General features: G+C 41.9%; 5 protein-coding genes and 1 long non-coding RNA gene across 7 annotated transcripts; 2 read left to right on the top strand and 4 right to left on the bottom strand.

Annotated features, from left to right (window-relative positions):
- Window positions 1-360: 360 nt before the first annotated feature.
- Window positions 361-3237, bottom strand: atf4b (activating transcription factor 4b). Its single transcript, XM_069149638.1, has 3 exons — window positions 3064-3237; window positions 1829-2293; window positions 361-1692 (listed from the first exon to the last, which is right to left on the bottom strand). The coding sequence occupies exons 2-3, from the start codon at window positions 2187-2189 to the stop codon at window positions 713-715; spliced, it is 1341 nt and encodes a 446-aa protein (XP_069005739.1). The 5' UTR covers window positions 2190-2293; window positions 3064-3237; the 3' UTR covers window positions 361-712.
- On the top strand, window positions 2525-4265 carry LOC138198298 (uncharacterized). Its single transcript, XR_011178257.1, has 3 exons — window positions 2525-2805; window positions 3854-4072; window positions 4177-4265. It is a non-coding gene; the product is annotated as an uncharacterized lncRNA (long non-coding RNA).
- Window positions 3429-10017, bottom strand: LOC138198293 (uncharacterized). Its single transcript, XM_069149637.1, has 9 exons — window positions 9950-10017; window positions 8009-8090; window positions 7401-7550; window positions 6666-6791; window positions 6319-6441; window positions 5540-5662; window positions 4849-4888; window positions 4566-4620; window positions 3429-4454 (listed from the first exon to the last, which is right to left on the bottom strand). The coding sequence occupies exons 2-9, from the start codon at window positions 8075-8077 to the stop codon at window positions 3716-3718; spliced, it is 1425 nt and encodes a 474-aa protein (XP_069005738.1). The 5' UTR covers window positions 8078-8090; window positions 9950-10017; the 3' UTR covers window positions 3429-3715.
- A 2974-nt stretch (window positions 10018-12991) lies between these two features.
- Window positions 12992-18334, top strand: napsa (napsin A aspartic peptidase). The gene is made up of 9 exons (XM_069149639.1): window positions 12992-13171; window positions 13563-13716; window positions 15072-15195; window positions 15503-15621; window positions 15761-15960; window positions 16612-16734; window positions 17041-17185; window positions 17279-17377; window positions 17543-18334. Exons 1-9 carry the CDS (start codon window positions 13104-13106, stop codon window positions 17702-17704), a joined length of 1194 nt encoding a protein of 397 aa, XP_069005740.1. The 5' UTR covers window positions 12992-13103; the 3' UTR covers window positions 17705-18334.
- Window positions 18335-18724: 390 nt separating this feature from the next.
- Window positions 18725-23341, bottom strand: mief1 (mitochondrial elongation factor 1). The gene is made up of 4 exons (XM_069149635.1): window positions 23195-23341; window positions 22901-23081; window positions 22201-22472; window positions 18725-22118 (listed from the first exon to the last, which is right to left on the bottom strand). The coding sequence occupies exons 1-4, from the start codon at window positions 23339-23341 to the stop codon at window positions 21279-21281; spliced, it is 1440 nt and encodes a 479-aa protein (XP_069005736.1). The 3' UTR covers window positions 18725-21278.
- Window positions 23342-23533: 192 nt separating this feature from the next.
- On the bottom strand, window positions 23534-24815 carry LOC138198297 (mitochondrial ribosome and complex I assembly factor AltMIEF1-like). Of its 2 annotated transcripts, none has more exons than XM_069149640.1 (2): window positions 24722-24815; window positions 23534-23784 (listed from the first exon to the last, which is right to left on the bottom strand). In XM_069149640.1, exon 2 carries the CDS (start codon window positions 23744-23746, stop codon window positions 23534-23536), a length of 213 nt encoding a protein of 70 aa, XP_069005741.1. In that variant the 5' UTR covers window positions 23747-23784; window positions 24722-24815. The 2 variants fall into 2 exon arrangements, with proteins under 2 accessions (XP_069005741.1, XP_069005742.1); XM_069149641.1 differs by lacking the exon at window positions 24722-24815 and adding an exon at window positions 24524-24636.
- Window positions 24816-27178: the final 2363 nt, after the last annotated feature.

The following is a 27178-nucleotide window of genomic DNA, read 5'->3' as shown; positions in this document are numbered from 1 at the left end:
GTGTGGAAGAGGCGCCACTCGGATGGCCATCTACAGGCTCTTTGTTCCTGCTCAGATAATAATTACAAAGACCGGGTTTGAGACGAGGCAACGGCAGACAGGTTATGAAAAGTTGCACCGGTTATATAACATATCTGCACTATTTTAATCCTTTTGACAATTTAAACCAGTTGGTTGGTCTTGAGGTCGAGTCTTAGTCCTGCAGCAGGGTTCATGTTCCTTGCCAGTAGGATGCTTCGTGCTGCCTTCCTTAAGTTTGACAGTGCTATTAAATGATGTGTATATTTACAGTATTTATTCAGTAGCCAAAGAAATATGAGCATCTCCTCACCAACATTCACAAGAAATCACACAAATTAGTGCAGTTTAAGACTCTTTATTAAGAGAATCATAATACAGGTATGTAACGGTTATAATATACAAACATTAAAAACACACCCTAAAGAGAGGTTATGAAGTTCCAGGAATAAGGAAATAATGACATACAAGAAACATCGCATAGGCTTATATACTTAATGGAAAATACTTGTTTCTTTGAAACTACAACTACAGGACAAAGTATTCTATATTTCATACTGGAGTTGGATATGTGAAAGGTCAAAATCTGACAAACACCAATTTTATTGGATTGTGCATCCAAGAAAAAAATAAAATCTGCCGAGTTATTTTCATATCACTTCTGCCACCTCATCTGTTACTGCCGCTCCAACCACTAAGGGTCAGCACCAAGACCTTTTTTGAGCCTCGTCTGGTTGACTTCCTCCATCAGCTCTTTGAGATACCTGATCTCCCTGGCCATAGATTCAACCTTCTCAGTCAGCTCCATGTTCTTCCTCTCCAGCAGGGTGTGCTCTTCAAGAAGTCCATCCAGCTCGACTCTCTTCTTCTGCCTGTACCGCGTGGCAGCCGTTTTATTCTGCTCCATCTTCTTTTGCTTCTTGTCTCTCGGGGCCTTCACAGTTGCTCTTTCAGCTCCACCTGCACCGACTTTGACGCTGTCGATACTGGGAGAGGGTGCGCTAGCTTTGTATTTGGGCTCGGGGTACGGTCTGCTTCTGGAGGAACTGTGTGGAGGGGATGCTGGTGGGGAGCAACGAATGACCTCTGACGTGGTGGCGATCCCTACTTTATTTTTGGGAGCCAGCACGAGGACGATGCGAGTCGGCGAAAGGGAGAGTACGATCCTCGGGACCTGGGGGAGCACAGACGCTACCACCGGCTTCACCTCGCTCTCCGAGACATCCACTTCACTGCCCAGGTCTAGGGTGAAGGCTGGGGAGGAGGGAGAATTAATCACTGAGGGAGAAGGGTCTGGAGAGGCAGGCTCAGATTTGATTTCCAGCTCCTCTTGTGGCTCTGGGACACACAGGGGAGAGAGGGGGACCTCCTGCCCATCAGTGCAGGATTCAGGCTCGTCCTCTGTAATGATACAAGGATCTGAGGTGACAGTGGGAAGGGTGGGGGGAGGTGCGCATGGAAAAGAAGCAGATGGAAGACTTGAGAGCGCAGGAGTGGAGAGAGCTGGCAGTGGGAGGGAATCAAGCTCCATGGAGCAATCCAAGGAGGCCAGGAGGTCTTCTGAAGCGCTGGGGGACTCTTCAGCAGGACTGCAGGAGCCAATCAGAGAGTCCAGGTCAAACTCACTTAGGTCCATCTTCTCCGCCATCCAGTCCAGGTCACTGAACATGTCCTCTGTGGAGGGAAATAAGGCATCCTATTAATGGGCTAATCACTTTTTCCATTCACATTACAGTGACACTAGCCATCTGTACTAAAAGATAAACGATTTCCAGTATGTATAAGTACATGTGCATTTTCCACTCATTACCTTTGCTGTCACCTGAGAGCGTCTGGCTGCATCTCAGCTGACCAGGCTGGCCCAACCAAGGGAGGGAGATCAGGTCAGACTCTGTCCCGGCTTTGTCCCCATGGAGGAGGACGGCCAGCGGAGAGGGAGGAGGAGAGTAGAAGGGAGGAGGAGAGGAGGAAGAAGACAGCGATGAGGAGGTGAGGGGTGACACAGGTGAAGTGTCCCCCTCCAGGGAGGTCCCTCCTCCTTCCTGTTGTTCTTCTTTGTCAGGGTGAAACAATAGGGAGTCCATGGCATCAGCCATGGGAGAGGAAGGCCACCAGAGAAGGGCCTCCATGCCTTCCAGGCCAAACTGTGAGTTTGTCATCATCATGGTCATAGTGGCTGTTGTTGGTCACAAAAGGGGTGCGTGACGATGCTGGGGTAGCGTAGAACTCTTTTATGCTGTCGAATGCAGCAGTGCTGAGGGTTTCCACAAAGGACCTGAAGATTGGGGAAAAAAGAGAAAACATTTGTGGTGAACACCCAAATAGTTTAATATTCCTGAAATACATTAAGAGTTAAAAGTGTTTCTGGACTGTGCGCAGAGAATTTGTCCAAGTAGGAAAACGGTGATTAAGAGATCCAACAGACAAAAATCCTTTCATATTTTTAGCAACACTGCCCCCATGGCTGCAGTGCACCTGCTTCCACGTCACGTGTTTCCACCCAGCTACCGGTCTCGTGATTCTGACGTCAGTCAGCTTCAAAACAGGGTCACGGAGTCCGTCATCCTCCCTCACCACGAACAACACACACACACTTTTGTTCTCAATCCGCCTACAGAAAGCCGCCATTTTAACACAGAAGAAACGAACCATTTTCTGTCTGCCACGTTGGCACTCGCAGGCAGACACGTTAACAAAAGTTACTCTCGAGTTCAAATGGAGCAACGACGCGCTCAACAATGAGACGGATACAATGTAGCGAGACAATTCGGGCAAATCACATCAAATGTAACGTTTCTTGTTAAATGTCTCGCGTTACGTCATTGTCAGTTCCTCGTCCTCAATTTTAAAAACGGTCTACAAGAAAATCATTTCGTTCCAACTATTCGACGATGTCGTGTTTCAAATGAATTGTAAATAGTCGAATAAATAGATATTCATAGAGTTGTATAAAAGTAATGTCAGGCTTGTTAAGACGACAGGCCCCTGTAAGCCAGACAGACAAGACAGCTGTCACCGACAAATGTTACGACAAATAATACTTACGACATTTTGCTGAAGTAGAAGTGACTCAGTGCACTGGCTGGATGCACTGTTTTGTTGGCTGCTGCGAGGTCGCTGCACACTTTCACACTGCCATTTCGACCAATCGAGCGGTGTCCGACAATAGTGTTTCTTCGCTTGCTGCTGCTCGGTAGGGAAAATGGTGAACGGCGTGACGCGGTGGTAATATAGAGCTCCAAAACAAGGAGTGGCGGTATTCTTCCGCAGTGCCCACATTATCACTCCGCCTGTGTTTTTCTTCCGCGTTCCCTGCACTAGCTCGTGTCAAAACAACTGCATATTGCAGTGACACAATACTGTTTATTAATGAAACATTTTTTTGATACATAGTGATTTCCATTCATTTATTTCACTACAATTTTGAGTACTGTATTTACAATGAGAATCAGATTTTTTTTTCCCATACAAGAAATGTATAGTATGTATATGTTTACTTAAGTAGTAAATACAGCATTTAACTGGTAAATAAGGCATGATTTAACTGCTAAGTAATCAAGTAATTAATAAACATTAAAACTAAAACATCTAAAACATTAAAACTCTCAATCACACTAACACACACACACACACACACACACATACTCATATGTACAAACACAAATACAAAAGCAACAAATAAAAGGAGTTCTTTGATTTAAGAAAACATCTCCCACATGTGAAGCAGATGATCTAAGTGATCCTGCAGATTTTTAGCCAGTTGAGAAACTCTTTCCAAAAACCTGTATTTGCTCGACTTGCTCAGCTTCTGACCTTTCTCTTTTGTAAAATACAGATCCATTTCCAACGCAAAAGCTTGAAGCACACTCCCAGATGTCACCCCACTTGTCTGTGCAACAAATTCCCTGTTGTTCCTGATATTCTGAAGTACAGCATATGACACCTGTGCCACCCTCACTGCATCCGGGTGAACTCCTTCCATTTTTAACTTGGCAATGTTGTGCCTTCGCAAGTCATCCATCCCAGAGAGGATGAAATCCAGACAACGTTCCAGGTCACCAATGTCTGTCTTATAGTCTTCCACTAGTTTTTCAACCGTTGTCCTGTCTACCACCTTGTTGTTGGCGTTAGCTTTATGAGCACCTATACCCCCAGCAGATGCCACAATACCGACACCGACAGCTGTAGCAATCAGTGAGGCACCCATGGTCACCGGAGCCAAGGCGATTCCCAGCACTGCAGTCACCCCTCCCACGGCACCTGTCGTGCCTCCAGCGATGCCGATCTTTTTGGTCTTCTTCTGCATCTTTTCCAGGTGAGCACAGATAGATTGGAACTGTTTGATCATGTTCTGTAGGTTTTCTTTGCGTTTCATCATGAGAAGGTTGTAGAGACGCATGACCTTCTTCAAGTTCATGGCTCTCTGCTCAAATGATCTGCACAGGGACAGTGAAAGAAAAAACAAAAACCTGTAGCTCTTGTGGGCACTGAAATGATGTTGCCAGTTTACAAAAAAGAACGTCTTTATAATAGTTTCTTCTTGTTACCTGATTCTTACTTGTATACTGTGGTCATATACTGGCAGATCCATGAAATCAGACACTGTTGGAATGAGCACACAGAGATAGATTAGATACTTAATAATAATGCTCTTTGTTGGAAAAAGAAATTCAAAATTTTCCAGCGTCACACTTCCTTTGCACAATTCTTTAAAAATGAATTAATCCACACTATTGAGAGTCAATAAAAAAAAATGACACATGCCAACGTTTGTTGCGTCTTTTAGGTTAATTACACAATATTCGTCTATACAACAAATGTTGTACTCACTCGACATTCTTTTCAGCCATCTCAACAGCCCAGAGATGTCCTGACAAAAAACAGATTTGTTTTCTTATTAAAAACTCTGATGAGATACAGGTTACTGACTATTGTCTCTGGTTTAAAATGTAGTCTCTGTGTCCCGGAGGTACATACAGTTTATCTTAAAGGATAATTGTACAATGAAGAGAACTAATCCTGTAAGAGTGGAAACCAAACAAACCAAAGGGAGAGGAGCAGTAAAGTAAACCACTTAAGAGAACCCTCCCATCTTCTGAGGTCAGTTGACGTGAAAAGTCAGTCCTCTGGTAGTGTAGTCCAAAATGAAGCATTATTCTTTTTGGTAGTGTTTGATATAAATATATTACAGAGCTTTGTGTGTTTTACAACTTTCTTTAAGAGGATCAGTTTTCGTTTTAGACCATCGGTGTGAGGACATTTTGCAAAGTTGGGACATTTTGTCTGGTCTTCACTTCCTCCCACCTCTTCAAGCGGCTGTATGAAGGTTAAGACTTGGTTTTATGTTTAAAGTAAGAATTAGGGCCAGGTTAAGGTTAGAGTAAGGGGCAAGGGAATGCATTACTTCAGTGAATGTCCTCACAAAGTTAGCTGTACAAACGTGTGTGTGTGTGTGTGTGTGTGTGTGTGTGTGTGTGTGTGTGTGTGTGCGCGCGCGCGCAGTGTACACAGTCTCTCTCACCATCTCATCTGTCTCCCCTGGCACAACGTTCAGGTAGTAATTATGATCGATCTCACTGTACACTGATGTGCTGTACGGTGAAGGTGGTTGTGGCGGAGTAAACGAAGGTCGTGGCGGTCTGATCTGCAATAGATGAAGGACATTGTTTTAATTGTCAGCTTTTTTGAAAGTACTATTGTCCAGTGCTGTTAATAACGTGAATGATCTTATATTTGAATCCTCTTGAGTCTCACTGTGGTACTACCTGAGTTTTATAAAGGATTGTCTGAATGTTGTTATACCCTGCTATGAAAATGTTACATATTTCTGAATCTAAACTCTTCTTGCCTCACTTCTGGACAGTGTTAGGGATCCTTTTAAGGCTTCAAAAACACAGGGGCAGCTTTACCAAAAATCTGCATGTCATGTTGACTTAACAGTAAATGCAGGACAAAATAAGTTCTTATGTATCTGATTTTCTATGACAGCAGAACAAACGCATGTGTTTCTGCATCCTTTTTTGCTGTTTTGACACAGGTCCAAAAATAGTTTCACACCCGGAAGCAGAGCAGTGAAGTGACGAAAGTTGGTGTCCAACAGGTTTGCTTGTATGATGTGCGGCCTGAAAAATGTAAGACATTCATGTTGCATTTTGTCTTTTGAGGACAGGTTGCTGAGCATAAATGCAGTTGATTGACGAGTTGGACACAAAGTCCAACCAAAACTCCAATAAAATAAGGTTTCTATTACCCCAAATGACAGAAAACTGTGTAATTCATGACTTTGAGCTTTCAACCTACCTGTGCACCGTCTGAACTCCTTAACAGCTTCAGCGCTTCTTGAGAAAGAGCTGGTGACACGGGAGTTTGTTGCGCAGGGCTGATAGAGGAACACTTTGATTGCGGTGATGCCTCAGAGAAGCACTAGCAAATGAAATATTAACAATATAAGACCAAAAAAACCTCAAAATACAGCTTTCTAATTTGGAAAGTGTGAGCTTCTATGTCCTCTTATTCTGTTGTTGATTCAGAGCAAAAATTGTATGTACCTTCAAATGGTTCAAAGAAGCCACACTGCATGTTATGCCCCGGGAAACGGTTTAATATTTCAATGAGGATGAAAGAAAAGTAAAACACACAAGCCTCACCTCATATCGTAGACCCATTGCAGATGGTGGTCTGCCATAACAGAAAGGGGAGGCAGGATGCAGTTTAGGCTTAACAGGAGGAGGAGGAGGAGGAGGAGGCTTCTCCTTAGTACAGAGTGCCGGAGACTACAGCAGAGAAATTAAGTGGGAGAAAACCAGATGTAGTTTTAAGTACCATAATAATCAATAACCCTTGTATTAATCACAATGTACAAAATTAAAGCATTAAATTAAGACTATTGTTTGATAGTTTTTGATCAGAATAGTTTTGGGAAACACTTATTTGCTTTCTTTTGTGAGTTAGATGAAAAGATTGATGCCACTTTAGTGTCTGTATGTCCAACAAGCTGCTGGTTATCTTAGCTTAACATTAAAAAAAAAATCAAAACAGACGGAAACAGGTGGTTGAGCTCATGTCAAAGCTAACAAAGTCTACCTTCCAGCACCTCTAAAATTCACTAATTAAAACAACTTAGTTTGTTTCATGTGTACAAAAACCAACATGTAAAAACAAGATTTTGCTTTTATTCTTATTTATTGGCTTGGGAGTAGGCCTAGTAACTGCCTGGAGTCTCTGCTGGTTATCTGGCAACCTCACAATGATGGCAGGACTTCAATACTTCAGAATGGTATCAGTCTTTTTATGCAACTCTCAAAGCAAATTTCCAGAGGTGTTTGAGATCAGTAATACTTTTAATACAAACAAAAATGTAATGTCTTTAAAATATGACATACCGTCACAGTCGAATTGGCATTCGTCCTCTTATAAGTCTGTGGTTTGACTGCTGGTCTGGGTGTTGCTGGTTTGCTCTCTGGTGGCTCGGGAGGAGGACGAACAGGACGGGGCGTCTTGTAGTTTGCAGGGTACTCTGTATTTTCGTTAGTCTGTTCACAAAAGGACAAGAAATATATTAATTCACATGAATTAATATATACTATCATGAGCTAATATGAGACCCTCATCAAGTGTCAAGACATTTCAAATCAACCTTATTGCTGGGTTTTGTCTAAAGAGTCTGAGAGTTGCTGTTTGGTTGTTGGTTAGGAATCAAAATTTAATAATACATGAAGATGACAAATATTATCTCACGCATACTTAACATTACAAAAACAGCAGTGGTTAGTTTAAAGGAAAACTGTTGACTAAGAAAAATACCAATAGCCCAAGTTAAATACAGTAAAACATAAGTCCTGAAATTCCTATTTTCACACCAACTCTGAATGTGCAGAGTTCTTCTAAAGATGGAACAATTTGATGGCATGCACATATCAGCAGATACAGACAAAACACCCAGCAATCTGTGCATTCAGATGGATAGCTGTTATCACAAATCAGTTTTTACCAAAAAGGCATCCGGGTCTTCGTAGAGAGACTGCAGGATCTCATCTGTGCCTCTGATAGTAGACTCCATTGTGTAGTTTGTCCTGGAGAGTTTGGAAGGTTTCAGGGTTTAAACAGTGGCAGAAATTAGATATTAGAACAATTAAATAAAGAGCAAAGTCAAACAGCCAGTGGGTAGTTTTGAATTGCCACTGCCCTGTGCTTCTCTCTGTGTATACATGAAGACAAGTTACGGAAAATGCTTGTTGACTGTGACATACCAGGAAACTTTCAGGTTTGTTGTCACAGTTCCTGTAACACATTATCTCCAAGCATGAATGCAGGTATACTATAAAAAAAACTATTGTCAGTCACAGAAATCTATTGTTTACCTGCCCGTTCACAACCGCACTTTCAAAATACCAAATAATTCACACACACATCTTCTGTTTAGAGTCAGGAGTTGGAAAAATGGAAAAATTACACTTCAGGTTTGGGGGCTTTGGAGTAGAAATGAGCCAATAACCACCATTTCTGTCAATATGTGTGTTTTCTAAGGCATTCTCCTATCCCACCTTTAGGTTTATTTGGTGGTAATATGATGTAACAAGTTAATTCAGCAGTATGCAACTTACAAGCATAATATTCAGCAATGAAGGCCTTTGTGCTAGATTCTGGCTGGAGGGAGAATCAAGATTAGAAATTAAAGCCCTTCTTACGTCAGTTAAAGTTGCACTTAGTGACGCATGATCCCAAGCTGATCCCAAAATAATGAATATTATTTGTTTATTTTGTAATACAATTACCACACAATGAATATGCTCAAATTTTGTGAATATAAGGCAAGTTAAATGCTGTTTATCAAAGAAAAAAAAAAATCAAACAGGGCTTTTTTTCAAAGCAGAGATTTTGACCTGCAGAAATAATACAACTGATAATGGTTTAATTTTATATAGCTGCTTCAGTATCAGGGTTCTGGTGTTGTATGACTCAAAGGGACACCAGAATAGGACAGAGCCGTCAGTAATGTTATTAGTAACCCCAAAGACAAGTCAAAATGCTCGCTGTTAAAAAGGCCTGTTCTAGCTGTTCTTGTCTGAGGGTATTCGTTTTGTGATTTCAATCAAAACCAATGAAAACAAAAGCATACAATGTTAGGTATATAATATATTCATCGTTTACAACCAGACATGCTGCAACAAATCACAACCTTACAGGAAATAGACATATGAATGTCCAGACTGATTTCCTGAAAGACTGTTGGAATGAAGACTGACTGAGATTGAAGCACGGTTTTTCAGTCAAAGAAAAAAATCTGTATAATTATATTTAATTAAAAATGAGATGAGACACCATTCTGAAAAACTAGTTCCGTCTTCCTGACAGGAAAGCTTACAGGAAATGTGCCACCCTGCGGCTGTAGTTAATACATAGGTGCCCCTCAGTGTAGACCTATATTCAATTGGACATAAACTGAGGTTTTGACCAATGTTTTCACTGATTTCTGCTGGGTTTGGGCTGTAATCATAAATTAAAATTGATCTTATCAGTTTAAGAGTTATTAAAAAGTGGAATCGCACAACAAGCATTTTAAGCAAACTACTATGTGCTAAATTCACATTGTGTCATCACTGGTTTGTCCAGTGAAACTGTTTTTGCACCCCCATATTGTCTCATACGTTCCCAGAATGTACAGGGTTCGATTTAAGTTCACTATTTGTCCCAGTAGTTAACTCATACAGCTTCATGTATGTTATCCAATTTCTTCAACTCATTTATTCAGTGTTGGTGCATTTAAATCAAAAGGAAGGTATCACACTGCCACTTATCTTAAATGAGACCAATGAGACTACAATAACTGTTTTTACATTTTTCTGTCATGTTGTCTTCATGTACTGTATTTTCTAGAACATAAATTAATCAGGTTAACCATTTAGATACAAAAAAAAGAGCTTATTCTTACCACCATGCTCCAGTTTAGAAACTTCTACTGTCCTGAATCCCATGTGTTGCAATGCTAGTGTACCTGTCAGGCCACTGATGCCTCCTCCTCTGCCTCTCTATAAAGACACCTGTGTGTGATGTGGGTGGATCCTTTTGTTTTGTATAACTTTGATCTAGAACGCTGACGGTAAGAAGACTGTCACTCAAAAGTTTACACACACACACACACACACACACACACACACACACACACAAACACACACACTTGCCAGTGCCAGTTGGGAGGACATTGCACAGACTTACATTAATGCCCTGGATATTTACTTAACCTCAACCACCATTGCTTGAATTAATCCTAAATATAACCACAAAGCAATTCATAATCCCAAGGTTTTATGGTTTCTTTTGACGGGGCAAGCTTTTCTTATTGTGAGTGACTCAAAGTCTGATTGATGATTAATGATGATGATGATGATGATGATGATGTGTGTGTGTGTGTGTTAGTTTTTCTGTGAACATGTCACTCTGTATGTCAAAGTATTTGTGTTTTCTGTGTTGGGAATTATATGTAAAACTCGTTTAACAGGCCAAGTGAGTGTTTGTTTTCGTCACCAACTGTTTTCTCACGTCATGAGTCTGTGCCAGAAAAGACCACATTTAATGGGAATTTCTATTTATAGCGGTTTCAAATGCAAAGTAATGAGAAAGTAGTTCCAGTTAAAAAAATAAAATAAAATCAGATTAAAAAAAGAGTACAACGACTCTAATGATCTTCTCATTTTACTCTGAGAAAGAAAGTATTTCCCAAGATATTGAACTGCCTTAAAGAACACTCCAAATGTGATTACATCACATACTTTTCACTATACGGACTAATAAAAGATGCTGTTATAGTGGGATTCAGTTTTGTTTTTAAACTTGGCCCATACTAAAAAATCAGGATATCCCAGCCACTGCAGCATATTTTGGAAAGTTTTAATCCAAATCAGATCATTGGCCACATATGTTAACACACACAAGAATGTTCGCTCTGGCAGCGGATGACTCTTAAGGAATAATGACAATATATAAACGATGTGATTAACATTAACATACAATACACAAGAAATATTCAGATTAAAAAAAATATGTGTATACAGATTAAGACAACAATAGACATAAAGTGCCGTTGTGTATTGTGCAAACAACAATAATCAGTGTCAGATATGCAAATTAATGGAAACATGTTTTGAAGTATCTTTGAATAATACAGTATTTCTGGGCATTAAGCAGGGTGCATCCTCTTAAACAGCAGATGACACAATTGAAATGTTTATGAGGGCGATGGAATGAGGAAGGAAACAGCTCCTTTGTCTGTTTTGTTGTCAGAGGGGAGGAATTGAAAAGGTTATGTATTAGGCAGGAGGATTATAACTTACCCGGTCCATTTCGTGGTTCTTGAAAAATACAAGTGCAGGGGAGCATCTGTGATTCTTTCTGTCCTAGTGTTACTGGCTCAACAGCTCCCATGGCACTATTCCTCAGGTGCCACAGAAAGAAATTATCTTCTGCCATTTTGAGGATGGCCTCCCACCTCAGGTCAAATGGTAGTTGCCAGGAACTTGAAGCTCTCCATTGCTGACATTGTGCTGTTGGTTATTGAAAGGGTGAGATGTGCCTAGCGGTGTCTCCTGAATTCCACTGTCATCTCCACAGTCTTGAATGTGTTCAGCTCTAAGTTGTTTTCACTGCACCAGCCGTTTGACCGTCAACTAATTTGCAGATGAATCGCCATCTTGGATGGGTCCCATGTTTGAAGTGTTGTCTGCAACAATTGGGCCATTGGAGATGCATTTGTTGGTACACAGGGTAAAGAGCAGTGACGAGAGGGCTCAGAGGCACCAATGCTGGCTGTTAGTGTACCAGAAGTGACTTCCTACTCATTGTAGAGCAAGTTTCTCACTAATTATAAGGTTAGCGGTTCAATCCCTTATTTCTCCTATCCACAAGCCAAAGTATTATTGGGTAAAACAATGAACACCATGTTGTAGGCGATACAATAGTAGGCGAGCACCTTGCATGGTAGCTCCGTCGCCATTGTGCGAGTGTGTGTGAATGAGAGGCAAAAATTGTAAACTGCTTTGAAAAAAGGTAAACATGCGCCTTATAAGTGCAGACCATTTACTATTTACCATTTCCCCAGCCTCACCTGACAGGTCGTGGGAGATACGTTCAGGAGAGATCATTTCTGGAATGATGGTGTTGAATGCTGAGCTGAAGTCCACGAAAAGAACCTCTGCATGTGTCAGTGTTGGATGAAGTGCAGTGGCAGTAACCTTTTTGCTCTGTAACCAAACTGCAGGAGATCCTGGAAGGGGCCTGTGATGTTCTTTAGGTGGGCCAACACCAGACATTCAAAAGACTACATGAACCAAATGTCAAAGTGACAGGGCTGTAGAGCTAGCATTTGAAGCAGGATGTGACCTCACACAGCTGTGTCCCTCTGTTTTTCCCAGTGCCCAGCTCTGATACAACCAGAATCAGCTTTATTGGCCAGGTATGTTTACACTTGACTCCAAAAAGTAGGCTACACATGAACAGACATAATGTAAAACATAAATAGACATATATATATACAGCTAAGACATACATACAGATACAAAAAAATGGTTAATTTGTGCATGGTGGAAATGATAATGGTAATTGTACATAGTCCACTACGGTGTTATTGGATAAAGTGCATAAACTGCTGCAATATCCCTTAGTAGAGTGGCATTGTCATTCATAAGTCTTCCCAAAAGCAGCCTTCACGCAACAGTATGTACTAGACGAGCATTTATATATCCTGTGGGGAAAAGTAGCTCTTCAACTAACTGTTTAAAGAAGGATTTTTATCGGCTGCGGTTTCAAACAATTGAGCACCGCGCTGGTATGTACGCTTTATGATTGAAGTCCTGGTGACACCTGGTGCATCGGTTTGTAATGCAGAATGATGGCCACACTCTTTAACCAATGAGAACACCTTACTGATTACTTTCCTCCAATCACGGACCCACACAGCGGGGGAAGCCGAGTAAATGCGGACATTGCCGAAGGGTTCTCAGTTCTGTGACGGTTTAAATAGAGGTCAACTTGTGCGCACTTATCAGTGTCGGAAACAATTCAAAACTGGGCTTTTTAGTACGAGGACAAGAATGACACGACTCGAGATCCTTTTATTTATTGGGACTCTGCTGATAACACAATGCATCGCCATTATAAGGTAAATAACGTTGATTAGCTCATTCTGGAGCAATTTGTGTTAATATTTCTGCCGGTTCCACCAACAAACAACAACAAATGTAACTTCATTTGATTTGATGAATGAATACGCGTGCCTGAACTTCCTTATTCATCATATTTTACGCACCCGTTTCCAATTAATGCTGCCGGCATTGATGACATCGGTGCAGTTCAAGTTTACACTGGCAGCTTTACATTTTGTGCAGTTAAAAGATTTGCATGTAGAAAGTGGATCTGAGAGTGCTCCTCTGTTACCAGCATGCAGCGTGACCCGCGCGCATAGCTGTGCCTGTGTGTGTGTGTGTGTGTGTGTGTGTGTGCGTGCGTGTGTGTGTGACATTTCGGCTAATTCAATAAAAATGTCTTTACAGAGTTCCCCTGTATAAAACCAGAAGCCTGCGGCGCCTGATGAGCGAACATGGGATGTCTCTGGACGAGTTCCTGACTTTGTCGCAGAGTGCTGAAGAAGCAGACAACTCTCATTCCGTCAGATTGCCTGTAGAGAGATTGACCAACTTCATGGATGTATGTAGCTACCTACACCTACACAGTACTTCCGTTAAAAGTAAAACTCAGACAAACAGTTCACTCATTTTAGTCTCCACCGGATGGATGTCAGTGGTAACTCACTTGATAGTGTCTGTCATTTTGTTGAAGCCGCCTAAGAGGCTACGAATGTGCAAGATGTCCATCTCGAATTGTGTAGCAGAGTGAAAAGGGTTCTCTTCATGTTTAATGAAGCACTGCCAGCCAGAAAAAAGTAAAGTATTGAGTAAATATTTTGCACCCATAATATCATGGGTTGACATCAGTTTTTCTTTTCTAATTTAGAGGTCCATATTTTACACTTTTCCTGTGTTTTAGATCTCTACAGGAGGGTATTTCTGTGATTTTTTTTTTTTTTTTTTTTTTTTTTTAAGTATCAAAAAGCATCTCAACATAGTCTTACATCTCCTCTCTTCAGCTTACCTTTTAAAGCCTTACCAAGAACAGGCTGTTTTGTGTGTCTGTCTTTCACAGACACAAAACAGTGAGGGGAACATGTTGATATCGTTGCCTCTGTCTTCTGATTGACTGGCTCATTTCTGAGTCGCCCAGGCCAACCACGGGTTTTTCTTGGTTTTGTAGCTTGCTAGCTCTGCCTCGGACTGATCACTGTGTTTACGTTTGCAAAATAGTTGGAACGTGAGCTCTGCTGATTGTGGACACGTGTGAATTTGTGACATCACAAACCTAAGTCCCAAAGGCATGTTGGCTGAATATGCACTGTGCATTTTTCACCGTTCCAGAATTTTTATATCACCTCAACCTGCTTTATAATCAAAAAATGAATGTGAATTGTATAATATTGTTCTTTTAAATAAGTTCAGATGGAACTGCAAAGATTAGATCATTGTTTTTTTCATTTGTAACTGATTAAACACCAATAACACCTGCATAATATTTAGGTTTGCTACTCTGATATATGCTTAATGCTGCCACAGCTTAAATGTCCAGTGTGTAGGATTTAGAAATATATATTGGCAGAAATCAAATTAAATATTCATAATTTTGTTTTCATTAGTTTATAATCAACTGAAACGAAGAATCATTGTGTTTTATTTATCTTAGAATGAACCCGTCATGTCTTCACGGGGAGCGGGTCCTTGGGCACATTCATTTATTGATTTTGTTGGTTGTAATCTGCCATCCCACTGCTAGACAATACTCCTCTGAAGGCACACCTACATGTAAAAGACACAAGTTTGTTATTAGTTATACCTGTGTCATCCTGCTTGTCTTTCACTTGATGTGTAAAAATGTCTCCACGTATCTTATTGTTGCTCTGATGCAGACGCAGCACATCTCTCAGTGTTTTCCCTGAACCTGTGTCTCCTCAGGCCCAGTACTACGGGGTGATCAGTATTGGAACTCCTCCTCAGGACTTCACTGTGCTGTTTGACACGGGCTCCTCCAACCTCTGGGTCCCCTCCATCAAGTGCTCCTTCTTCGATATTGCCTGCTGTCAGTTTGTTTTTTGGGGAGGCATGACTCATTACTGTGTGTGTGTGTGTGTGTGTGTGTGTTGTTTTCTTTTTTTTTTAATTATTCATTTTAGAGTTGTTTACGTGAAGTGTGAATGGTGCAATAAGCTTGTACGTGCTTATCTGGGGTTACGAAGCCTCATTTAGTATTGGGTCATTTTCAAGCTAGATTATAACTGTTCCTAATAGCAGCATTGTTAATTCGTTCTGAAACAATAAATAACTTGCTGTTTTCTAAAACCCTGCAATATAAAAAAAAAAACGTTTTTTTTTTCTCGTCCTATTAGGGGTTCATCATCGTTACAACTCGAGGAAGTCGACAACATACGTTCAGAACGGCACCAAGTTCGACATCCGGTACGGCAGAGGCAGCTTGTCGGGCTTCATCAGCAGGGACACGGTCACTGTGAGTTTAAGAAGACGCAAACTCACGTTCCCTCTTTCTCACAAAGCCCTTTGTTGCATTCCTCCTTCTCGGTGATCACGCCATTCCTATCATTTCATTAAAAGCGCTCTCACACACTAACTCTTCCCTCTGCGTGCAGGTCGCAGGCATGTCTGTGCCCAGCCAACAGTTTGGCGAGGCAGTGAAGCAGCCTGGCATCACGTTTGCCATTGCGCGGTTCGACGGGGTGCTGGGCATGGCGTACCCGTCCATATCTGTAGCTAATGTCACCCCGGTGTTTGACACGGCCATGGCTGCCAAGCTGCTGCCTCAGAACATTTTCTCTTTCCACATAAGCAGGTTGGTTTATGACAAAACGGGCACAAAGGAATAGAAATAAATAATGTCAGAAATATTACATTTAAAAGTTCTAGTATTGCTGCCCGCTTTATCGGTTTAACTATTTTAAAGAGTCTTGTGCTCCGTTCCAAATGACACACTTCCTTCGGTACACTTCTTCCATGTCAGGACTCTTATCTGAGGAGTGCAGGAATTTTGACAGGATAGGGTTGTTTTAAATCGCACGCTGCTGTTCTGCACTGACCGTGAATACATCACCCGCCAAAATATCTGCAGCTTTAACTATTTTACCCAGACGTTAACGTGTTTTCGTGCCCCCTGTTTAATAGACTCAATAATCACACTGATGGCCTCTTTCTAGCAGCTGCAGTAGTGAAAAAGAAATGCAGCAATTGACACTAATTTTTTGGACCGCTTTCAGTGCATTATCCAGATACTTGTAGTGCACTGCATGTTTCCGTACTCGACCGTGTGAACGCACTTATGCACTCAAAATAGTGAGTGTTCGTACACAAGTACGCCATTTGGAGCACAGCATTGGTGTTGACTTTTCACGTTCAGTTGTTAATTGAAATGTGTGTGGAGTATTTAGTTGTAAAACAAGTTGACACATTTTGGTGGCTTTCGAGTGAGTTTCTCTGACCCTGTCAGAGACCGGAAAGCGGCGGTGGGGGGAGAGCTGACGCTGGGCGGGACGGACCCACAGCACTACACCGGAGACCTGCACTATGTTGGCGTGACGCGAAAGGCCTACTGGCAGATCAAGATGGACGGGTGAGGAAGAACCTTGTGTGGCTTCGTTGTTGTGAGGAACTGGAATAGTGAAGTGAGAGCCGTCACACTTCCGGTTCTTTATTTCTCATGGACACCTTTCTCACTCTCATGGCGTCATTCGAAGCAGATGCACATGTGGAAAGCTCATTTTTCCTTTCAAGTTGCAGTAGATGAGTGTTTGTTTGGTCGTCAGGGCAGCACTGCAGTAACGTCACGGCAAATTTCTAAGCAGGTGTTTGGGACATAAACCGATGTCTCTTGTCTCTCGGTCCCACCCCGCTGGTCCCTCTCTAACCCTCCCGGCAGGATTAACATCGGTAACAAGCTGACTCTCTGCAAAGCAGGCTGCCATGCAATCGTCGACACGGGAACATCCCTAATCGTGGGTCCTGCGGAGGAAGTGAGAGCGCTGCAGACAGCCATTGGAGCTCTGCCCCTGTTGATGGGAGAGGTAGAGTTGAAAAGTGTTACAAAAAGTCACGCCATCTTTCTTTTTTTTTTCAGTTATGAGAGACATTTCAGCATATTTTCCTCTTTCCTCTAGTACATAATTGACTGTGCGAGGATTCCATCTCTCCCGGTCATCTCCTTCAACATTGGAGGGAAGATGTTCAGCTTGACTGGAGAAGATTATGTCGTAAAGGTATTTGTTTAAACCAGTTAAAAGTGAAATGTACTTTCTCTTTCCGGGGTAAATAAATGTACACACGAGGGTCTTTGGAAGATCAATGGACACTAAATGACCGAAATGATATGAAGTAGCTTTGTTTTTGCTGAAATTGCAGAATCTTTCCCCTTTTTAACGCAGGAGTCTCAGATGGGTGTGTCTATCTGTCTGTCGGGCTTCATGGCCATGGACATCCCACCTCCTGTGGGGCCCCTCTGGATCCTGGGAGACGTGTTCATCAGGAAGTACTACACTGTGTTTGACAGGAATGCTGATCGTGTGGGGTTCGCCCTTGCCAAGTAGATAACCGAGCACCGTGTGAAATATGCTGCGCTTCTCTTTTTCTAGTGGTGATTTAGCACTTAAAGGTCTGCAAAGCAAATTGTCATCATTAATGTTGCATTATTTGATTTGAGGCAATTAAAAGCATTTGGTTTTTGGTGTGCATCACTGAAAGGCCTGCCACATAAATCTTAGATCTGCTTCTTATAGTGGTTTACATGAGAAACTAGTTTGCAGTATGCATGATACAGTAATACCAACACACAGGAATGAGTGTTGACGTGATCTTCCACTGATCAAAGGGACTGCATCGCCCCGTTTCTCACACTTGTGTGAAGCTGCTTTTGATTTTTTTTTTTTTTGCTTTAAAATGACATATTTTATATAGGAGTATGCAACTGTGCATTTTGATATTCATGCTCTTTAAGTTGAATGATTTGGAGACACTGTGATTTTTCAATGTTTGACTAATTTTGTTTCATTCCAAACAACTGAACCACATTTCTGTTTTCTAATAAGAGTTCAATATTTTGTCATTGGAGCTGGTTTTGTACACTAAAGGTGTATCAAGATGTTTTTGGTCATACACCTGTGAATTTTCTTCCCAAATCTGATGGAATAAAACTTTACAATGCGTTTTGTCAAACCTTGGATGGAAAGGCTTGTTGGATTGTAACCTGCCGGTGTGAAGTCAAACAACACCCTTCTTTTAAAGGCACCCTGTGGAGGTTTCAACCAATAGTAAGAGTGAGCCTCGTGCTTTACTTGCATTTCCAGGCTTGGCTAGCATGAGCAGGCTGGAGGCTACTGTCAGTTATTTAAGCACTATTCAACTGATTGACAGTTGCTGGCAATGTGTTGGCGGAGACGGCCACGAGCTCGCAAACCTTGATATAAACAATCCAGCTTTTTAAAATATTCAGAACATTGACTTTGTAGATGTTTTTTGAAGAAGGAAATGGAATCAATATATTGAAAAAGAGACGATGCATTTTGGTAAGAAATGCTCTAAGTATGTTGGTTAATAATAAAACTACACAATGTAATTTCAACATTTAATGAAGTGTACAAAGTGCTGCATTGTTCATCTCCAGAGCTGAGGTAAAAAACAAACAAAAAAAAACAATGGGGGAAATGACAAAGCATGCAGCACAGCATGTGGCTAGTATGTACTCCACAAGGTAGAGGTAGTGGTCTACTTTGGGTTTTGTTTTACAAGAACATTACAAATGTGGCACAGTGACTCCCCTCACTTTTTAGCACAGTCGTAGCATAAATTAGGTCGGCAAAGGAAGACAGAGAGAAGATTTACTGTAGATTCATCTTATTTTGGTACATCCAGGACAAAGCACTTGATGAAGCACAACAGGTGGTACTTTACATATTGAACTGCATCTGTGCAAATAAATATTCAGTTCTTTTTGGTTACAAATGTACAATAAATACAAAAATAGTCACCAGTTTATTATTATTATTATTATCTGGATAATTCTTAACTGAATGCACAACAGAACTATAAACAACCCAAACCCATCCATTATGTACACTAGACAAACGGTGGGGTGGGGATTGAGGGAACACTTGCTTCACGTCACTGCATTTATTTTTTCATTCTAAGGCTAAAAGTGAGAACAAAAAGCAACAATGTGATTATTTTGGACAACATATTTTGAATAATAATTAAGAGGACCAGAGACACGCCACTTGACGGGCATCTATTGTGGCTCATCCACCTATTCACACAACCATGAACTCTGGGTTTGAAGTTGATTGAGGTCAGCTGAAAACTAGGCTAATAGACCATGACAGAAACCTTCGCTATTAAAGCAGCGGTTATGTCATTTGAGGATTTGGTCGTAGATCCTCGTCGATCGGCTCATGATCTAAAAGAGATTAGCACCTGTAATCTGTTACTGTACGTGAGGATCCGACAGGCCAAAGCAGCCCGCTGCGGCTCGTACAGCCGAAACAGATCAGTTGCCATGTGTCGGAGGTGCAGCACCAAAAACTGTCCTAATGACCTGTGTGACACGGGCTTGTTCTGCACTCATCCCCGTCTGGCTACTTAGACGACACCTATATGTTAATCGGGGTTTAACGCGGATTTAAGAGTGCGCGCACAAAACACTGCACGGCGGCAGCAACAGGCTCCATTCGCACTGCTGCCTGAGGCTTGACTTAAAATACTGAGACCATTACACTAAAAGGACCAACAAAAGCTCCCGCAGGCTAATGCCGTGTTGACGGCAGTGCGTCGTTGGTTATGGCGGATTTCTGGAGACAGAAGCTGACCGGTGTGTTGTCAAAAGAACGTCCTTGCTCATAAAGATCCAGGAGAGCTCAAGCAAGTGTGCACAACCCCATTCTGAATATATCATTAAAAAAAAAAAAAAAAGTCATGAGAGAAAAAAAAACCCAAGAGGATCCAAACAGGAAATTAAAGCAAAGGCCAGGTGTGTCCTGCTGAAAGACTTTGTTCCAAATCTACAGCAGAACACTTCACATTATGATAGTTTCATGATTTAACCCGTGATGCACAGTAATGATGAGTTAATAAAGCCTGTCAGACATGCCCACCGAAGAAACAAATGGGAGTCTGGAGATGAAACCTCCTTTTCATTACTGCGAACAAAGAGCAGCTCTAACCGCTCTGTTTGAAACGGTCACATGAATACATTTTGTATTCACGGCAGTGATTTTTTTTTTTTTTTTTTTTATTTCATCAACCAGATACGATTTAGAAATGTTCTGTTTCCCTATATATTCCATTTGAGGATACGTATTGAACTTTATAATCAGAGTGATGGTGTGCAACTAGAGATACACATCAACATACAACTCGGTGGACATCAACCTGTTGGATTTGTAAATGAGGCAGCAAACACATGCAGACTACAGACATTACAAACACGTGGTTTTTCTTCACGAACGTAACATGTAAAGCGTACACGGGGAATGAGCCGCTGTATTAATGAAGTTTTCCGGCCAAACTCTTGATTTTAAACTCGAGCGGTTTTAAATCAAACGCAGCGCGAAACGACACTTAGCTCGTGTTTAGGCTGATTGAACCATTTATTAACTTTTGGATCGGCATACACATGATTAACATTACATTCTGGATGCATCTCAAAACAGAGTAACCATGGTGACCCCGAACTGCATCAGACATGTCTTGTTTTCCTAAAACACTTCTATTTAAAAAGGAGCTTAAATATGGCCGATCTTCTCAAGCCATACGGAGTTCAATCCATCAGGCTTTGGACCGCGACGTCGCGCCTCCTCTTCACTTCATTAATACATTGGCTTTATGGAGAGCCATCAACTCCGACAGGCCTCCGTTTTAATCCGAGATTAAAATAATATTTGGATGATCACAGCAGATACAGCTTTAATGTTGAAGAGTCGGCAGATGCCAACACTAAGTTACTGCTGCTGTGTTTGTACAGAGGCATGAAGAATCAAGACAGCGCGTGTTGCACGAGAGAATATTATTCCATGCAGATGTTTTTTTTTCCTGGAACATCCTTATGGATCAAGGTTACTATGGACCACGATGGTACATTTGGTGGTTGACATTTGAATGCCGTGTTGCTCGTCAGGGAGGAGGTGTTTGTTCCACAGCAGTTCTCAGCAGCTCCTCAGGATCCGAGAGGGCGCAGTAGAGGGTGTACCCCAGCTCGTCCACTTCCTGTTCAGTCAGCTCACAAAATAAGTTAACTTTAGGGCTGAGGGCACACGGCAGCCTCCCAGCCTCCAGGTGTCCAACTAGTGCTCGTAGCAGCTGGAGGAAGCGGTCGGCCAGCGCTTCCTGGGTCCAGTCCCCTTCTTTCTCACTCAGCAACAAGATGGCGTTGGTGAGCTGGCTGGCGTTGAGCCGGTTAAGTGCGGGGTTGAGCTTGCACACAGCCTTCGCCGCCTTCAGGCAGGTGCACCGGCAGCCTCCGTCCTCCTGGTCCAGCGCCCGGAGTCGCGCCGTCTCAGCCACACGGAAGCTCTGCCGCCACAGGTTTTCATGGCGCTCTGCAACAAGTCGATGTGGTTTAGCAATCAGTGAGGTTCCGTCGTCCATCACAAGCAAAGGTAAGAAGTCCACACACAGCTTCCGGTTCGTCTCGTACTGTACCTCCAGGGTCAGCGTTTCAGAGGGAACCACGGGACGGATGACGTAGTCGAGGACGCTCCCTATAGCCGGCCAGTTGATAGAGCCGGCCACGAGCTTGTCGAAGACTTCAAGTACTGATTTGGGGGAGAGGTACCCTCCGACCATGCAGCGGTCCCAGTAGCTGTTATTCCGTGGGAAATATTCCAGGTTCTCCCTGCGGACGAGCCAGAAACCTGGAACATTCATGATGGTGTCCTCCCCGGGGATGGACGACCACAGATTCTTCTCCAAGATAAGAGGCACCATCAGCTGGGCGTGGTCCGCTGTCACCACCTAGGAGAGGGAAAGTTTTGATCAAATCTGTAGGTCAACATGAAGAAGATAAAAACCAAAACAAACGTGCGTAACCTCTCACCTGGAGGTCATCATACAGACTGCCGCTAAGGTACATCTCTCTGAGGGGCATGTCAGGCAGTTTAGCGTGAAGAAACACCCGGAGCTCAGCGCAGATGTCCAGTGCCGCCCTCCTGGCTGTAGCCTGCTCCTCAGGTGGGATGTTGACATTATTTTGGTAGAACTCCCACAGATGTTCCTGCAGAGACAGACGCATCCGCGCTCTCAGCAGGTCTGCTTGAGTGGCACCGCCTCCTCCCACAGCCGATCGACCAACAGCCCTGCGCAGACAGTCTGAGGAGATGAGAAAGGGATGAAGAGTTACAAAAGGCAGCAGAATGAAGTGACCTTTTCTTCTCGCGTGCGAGATGAGGAATTTTAAGGGGAGTGGGTGTGTTCTTAAAATATCAGAATATGACCAAACTAAATTAAGGGGCTTCTACAGAATCTGAGGAATGATAACAGTGAGGTTCAACTACATCATATCAAACTACATGTAAAAGAGTTGGGTATCTAATGGCAGCACTGCAAAGAGCCAACACCCACTGTACAGGAAGAGCAAGAATCCTCCAAAAAGGCTGTCTGTCAGCAGATTAAGAAAATAACAAAAACAAAAGAAAACTGGCTGAAAGTGTAACCAACCAAACGGTCTCAAGCATATTGGATTTTATAACGTGAAAAAGACATTTGAAAGGATTTAAAAGGCAATCCGTTTTCCTCACCTGGTTCAAAAGCATGTGAGGAGGTGGGCAGAGACTGTAGTGACCTGCTAACATTGGACTTCATGTCATGGTTCAGTACCCGTTGCGACGAGCCCATCCAGGCGGGCTCCTCCCAGCTTCTCTTTCCTGTCTGCTCCATCTTGGTGGGGCTGGTGGGAGCACTTATGGCACGGTCATACATCTGCACAATGAATTTGGGGCACATTATAGGCGATTGTATGGATGCCTCATTAAGGGCATTTCATTTCCTGATCATATATGGGTGAGTTATGTGAAACTAACACAAGGACTTACTCTTTTGACAGCTAGTGTGGCAATGCCAAGCATGGCTGCCCCTCCCACCCCCAGCACGAGCTTGGCATTGGAAAGCATGAAGTCAATAGCCGTTCCAATCCCATTATCATCTTTCTTTCCTTTACGGTCTCCATTCACCCCTGCCATCCTGCCACTGGAAAGAGAGACGGGGAACAACGCTGAGCAGGACAGACAGAGACAAAAGATCAATGCTCTTTTGTCGTGTTAAAACAAGTTGTACTGCTGACATGAAGTATTTTTATTCGTGCACCCACCTGGGAGATAACGCCTCCAGATGACCTTTAACCCACCTCCAGATGGCCCCGTGATCCCTTCCTCCTACATAAGCCCACCCAGTCGGCTGCTGAGGAAGAACTGGCCCCTCTTCAGCGCGTCCTCCTTGTCTTCGGGTACCGTCAGGGCCTGGCAGCGGCGAAACTCGCGAGCCACGGCCCGACGGTAGTAGTTGCGGTCGGTGTACTGAAGGTGACGCCCTGCGCGGAGCAGCGCCCTGTAGAGCTCCAGCACGGCACCGCGAGACCAGCTGCCCATTAGGGATCACACATAGAGAGGGGAGGACACCCTGGCACCTGAGCAGAGGGGAGAGGAGAGGTCACCCGATGGCAGGAATTATGTAACAGTTAACAAAGTAAGTAAGACTACATTTTTAGAGCACCTTTTAAAACAAATTAACAAAGTGCTGCACAGGAAATTCAAACTGAAAAATAAACAACATATCTACATAACAAAATACACACAAAAAAATAAAATATTCACAGCCCCGTTGCAGGGAAGGCCAGTCAGAGAAGATGGGGTTTGAGAAGGTTTTTTTTTTTAAACAATCACTTTTGGATTTGCGGAGGATCCCGAGTACAGCCAGGGTGAGCAGCCTGAAGATGGATGACTGGGCAAGATTATGGAGAGCTCTCCAAAGGATGAAAAACTCCAGTACAGATGAGTAGTTAAAGCTCTGTGGTGACGAGCACTGAGTTGATTTGGGGAATGTTAAGAAGTTGGAAGAAGAACACCTGCACCGGTTTTGTTTATGTGAAGGGTGAGGATCAGATTCTGGTTTTGCAGTCCATTCATGACCAGTGCAACACTTGTTTTGACTGGGTTGTCTCGGTAAACACAAACAAACAAACAAACAAACAAACAAACAAACGTGAACTGGCTCTTCGGTGCGTTATAACCTCGTGCAGACCGTCACGCTGTCTCACGTGAGCGACTAAGCACATTTAACTTCGCGGCTCACCATCGCCCTGATTTTCCACGGCTCGTTACGAGACCACCTCCTTAAACCAAAATGAAATTGAGAAGCATTTTTACCGAGGCTGAGTCGTCTGTAGAAAATGGCTGGCTCCCACGGAAAGTCACACATCTCCTGACTGGCTCGTTAGCTCGACGCGCTAACTAGCCCTGACCTTAGCCAGCCTTGTGGGAGGTCTGCACTCGTTTAAACGCGCGGACGACGTAGTGGAAATAAACAAACTATTCCACGCAGCAAAGAAACACAAACTAACCTACCTGTTTAGAAATTAGACCAAAGATTTTGTCTTCGGAGTGAAGCAGAGCTCTGCTCAAGCCGGGGGTCAGACGCGACAAGAGACAACCGGAAGCAAATAGGCCCCTGCGCACATACTACATCCGGGTCATACTAGGCTTTTATTTTTATTTTATTTTATTTTTTTAAATTTAAATTCTTTTTAGAATATATTTTTTTTAAATGTTTATGCATTTTACAATACAAAATTATTCATTTATATTTCTGGTCTATTTTCCAGATCGTATTTTAAACGATGCAATGCCTTATATTTATTGTGACTTTCAATGACGTCAGAGTCTGGTTGTTACAATGAATACATCAGGAGAAAGTTGGAGTTGGTAATTATTGACATTATCAATGAAAGAGGAAATTTAAATTATTAGTTTTAAAAAATTGTTGTGAGAACCACAAGTGTCATTGAAGAGTCAGGTAGTTTTTAGGCAAAACTCAAATCAGTGATGGAAAGTCACAAAGTACATTTATTCAAGGCTGCTCAAGCATCCTTTTGAGGTGGGCTACTTGTACATTACTTGAGAAGCCTAGATCCATTTTATCTTACTTTGTACTTCCACTCGACTATCTCAGAGGTAAATATTGTCTTCTCTACTCCATGACATTTACATATTTGACAGCTTTAGTTACTTTTAAGGTGAAGATTTGGTTTTATGGATAACATAATAACCTTTTAAAATACAACACATTGTCAAAGATGACACAGTGGTTTCCAACCTTTTTGGCTTCCGACATTTAACAAAAAGCAGGTGTAGTCAGGGTCACATTTTAGATGTCTGAGATGTTAACAGCTTCACCATATGGTTTTTCCCTCTAAACTTTAATTTCAATTTAATTTAAAAAAAAATATTTAAATGATCCAATATCACACCAAAAATCAAAGATTAGAAAAAAAAAAAATCTAAAAACTTTTCCTAATTTACCTGCACAAATACATTCAGACTAGATTTGAGAAAATATTTCATATTTTGCTGCCTACTCTGATGCATTTGAGTGAAAAGTAAATGCAAATCCACTTCTCTGTGGTGTTGGCAGATGGAAATCACACACACTATCACACATACTGATACTGAAGGAGAGAACCAACCTGATTCAGAAGCTGAATCTAGTGGAGGCCATTATAAGGTCTGTTTGGAGAGGAGAACATCTTCACTGCTTCTTGTATTCTCCATGTGGTTACAGGGAGTACAGAAGCTGATCGTCAATTTCCTGTAGTTCATTTAGGGCCTACAATTTTGGGGAAATATCAGTATACCAATTACAAACGACCATAATAAAACAATTTGTCATTATATTGTAGCTATGCTATTATTTATATGCAGCTACGAGCTAAAATCACCTGTTCAACGGGGATTTGTACGAGCAGCATGTCTACGAATCTGTGTGTGGTTGTGCATGTGTTTCCACATAACACATGATACCGACACAATTATTACCTGGAAGACTTCAATCAATGTTGGAAAATGCATTTATGCAAATTATATACAGTCTTTACAAAAAACAATGAAAGGGTAGTCTTTTAGTTCCATTAAAAAACATTTATTAAATGAACATTTAACACATGACTTCCAATAATGCGAAGCTACAGATTGCACTCGCGATTCCAACCAACTTTGCATGGTGGCAATGGACTGACATTCAGGCAATTAGTCTGTTGTTGTTTTAAACAGTTCACATCATGAAATTATCTTGAAATCTGGTGGTCAGAGACCACACATTTCTTCACCAATCTCACACAGTGTTTTCATGCAATTGATTATCTGTTAAGAACAGACACCACTGGAATTTTTAATAAACCATCAAGATCTGTGAATTACATTTATTTGATCCCTATTTGTTTAAAAAAAAAAAAGAAAAAAAAAAATATTATTATTCAGTAAAAACACAATAGTACATGATCTGTTTGCCTTCAACAAAAATCCTTCACATAAAAAACAATGTGATAGAGAAAACAACAGCATTGTATTGAGGAGGAAATCAAAGAAATAGCTCGCATAACTGAATGCAACATTTATTGAACAATCGTTTAATACCTTGCAATTAATTATTTTGTCAACACTTGTAAGAAATTAAGAAAATAACATAATTTAAGTTCTCCTTATACTTTTTATGTACTGTTACTTTTTTTACATTAATGCTGAGACTTTACCACTAAGAATGAAAACCAACTCTCAGTGTAACATAAATAGATTTAAAGAGGAATTAGTGATTTAAATTTCTCGACATTTAGATCATTTTCTGTTTTCTGAATGAGGCCTCCAGTTTGTGTTGCAGTTTTGAATATGACATCAATAGTCAGATGGGACTAAGTGGGGCAGGACGTTTCTTCCGGCTATGGACTGAGGAGGATGTATTGGGTCTGTCAGAAATCCAAAACTGGATCCAAATGGGATTATTGAGGCATCTGTATGGGTATAATCCGTACT

This window comes from Embiotoca jacksoni, unplaced genomic scaffold (assembly GCF_022577435.1).
Source record: "Embiotoca jacksoni isolate LCO1_2020_lvr unplaced genomic scaffold, fEmbJac1.0.p SCAF_15, whole genome shotgun sequence".
In the NCBI taxonomy this organism is placed as follows: domain Eukaryota; kingdom Metazoa; phylum Chordata; class Actinopteri; family Embiotocidae; genus Embiotoca; species Embiotoca jacksoni.
The sequence above is the reverse complement of the archived record's forward strand: the minus strand, read 5'-3'. Positions and strand labels throughout refer to the sequence as shown.

Coding starts and splice junctions, on each gene's coding strand:
- LOC138198297 (XM_069149640.1), bottom strand. CDS start 23,746: ATGGGCAGCTGGTCTCGCGGTGCCGTGCTGGAGCTCTACAGGGCGCTG.
- LOC138198293 (XM_069149637.1), bottom strand. CDS start 8,077: ATGGAGTCTACTATCAGAGGCACAGATGAGATCCTGCAGTCTCTCTAC. Junction 6,792..7,400: donor ATGCCAATTCGACTGTGACG/GTATGTCATATT, acceptor TCTCTGCTGTAG/TCTCCGGCACTCTGTACTAA. Junction 6,442..6,665: donor CAATGGGTCTACGATATGAG/GTGAGGCTTGTG, acceptor TTCATTTGCTAG/TGCTTCTCTGAGGCATCACC.
- atf4b (XM_069149638.1), bottom strand. CDS start 2,189: ATGACCATGATGATGACAAACTCACAGTTTGGCCTGGAAGGCATGGAG. Junction 1,693..1,828: donor GCTCTCAGGTGACAGCAAAG/GTAATGAGTGGA, acceptor TTCCCTCCACAG/AGGACATGTTCAGTGACCTG.
- napsa (XM_069149639.1), top strand. CDS start 13,104: ATGACACGACTCGAGATCCTTTTATTTATTGGGACTCTGCTGATAACA. Junction 17,186..17,278: donor TGCCCCTGTTGATGGGAGAG/GTAGAGTTGAAA, acceptor TCTTTCCTCTAG/TACATAATTGACTGTGCGAG. Junction 17,378..17,542: donor GAGAAGATTATGTCGTAAAG/GTATTTGTTTAA, acceptor TTTTTAACGCAG/GAGTCTCAGATGGGTGTGTC.
- mief1 (XM_069149635.1), bottom strand. CDS start 23,341: ATGGCAGGGGTGAATGGAGACCGTAAAGGAAAGAAAGATGATAATGGG. Junction 23,082..23,194: donor CCACACTAGCTGTCAAAAGA/GTAAGTCCTTGT, acceptor TTCATTGTGCAG/ATGTATGACCGTGCCATAAG. Junction 22,473..22,900: donor CTCACATGCTTTTGAACCAG/GTGAGGAAAACG, acceptor TCATCTCCTCAG/ACTGTCTGCGCAGGGCTGTT.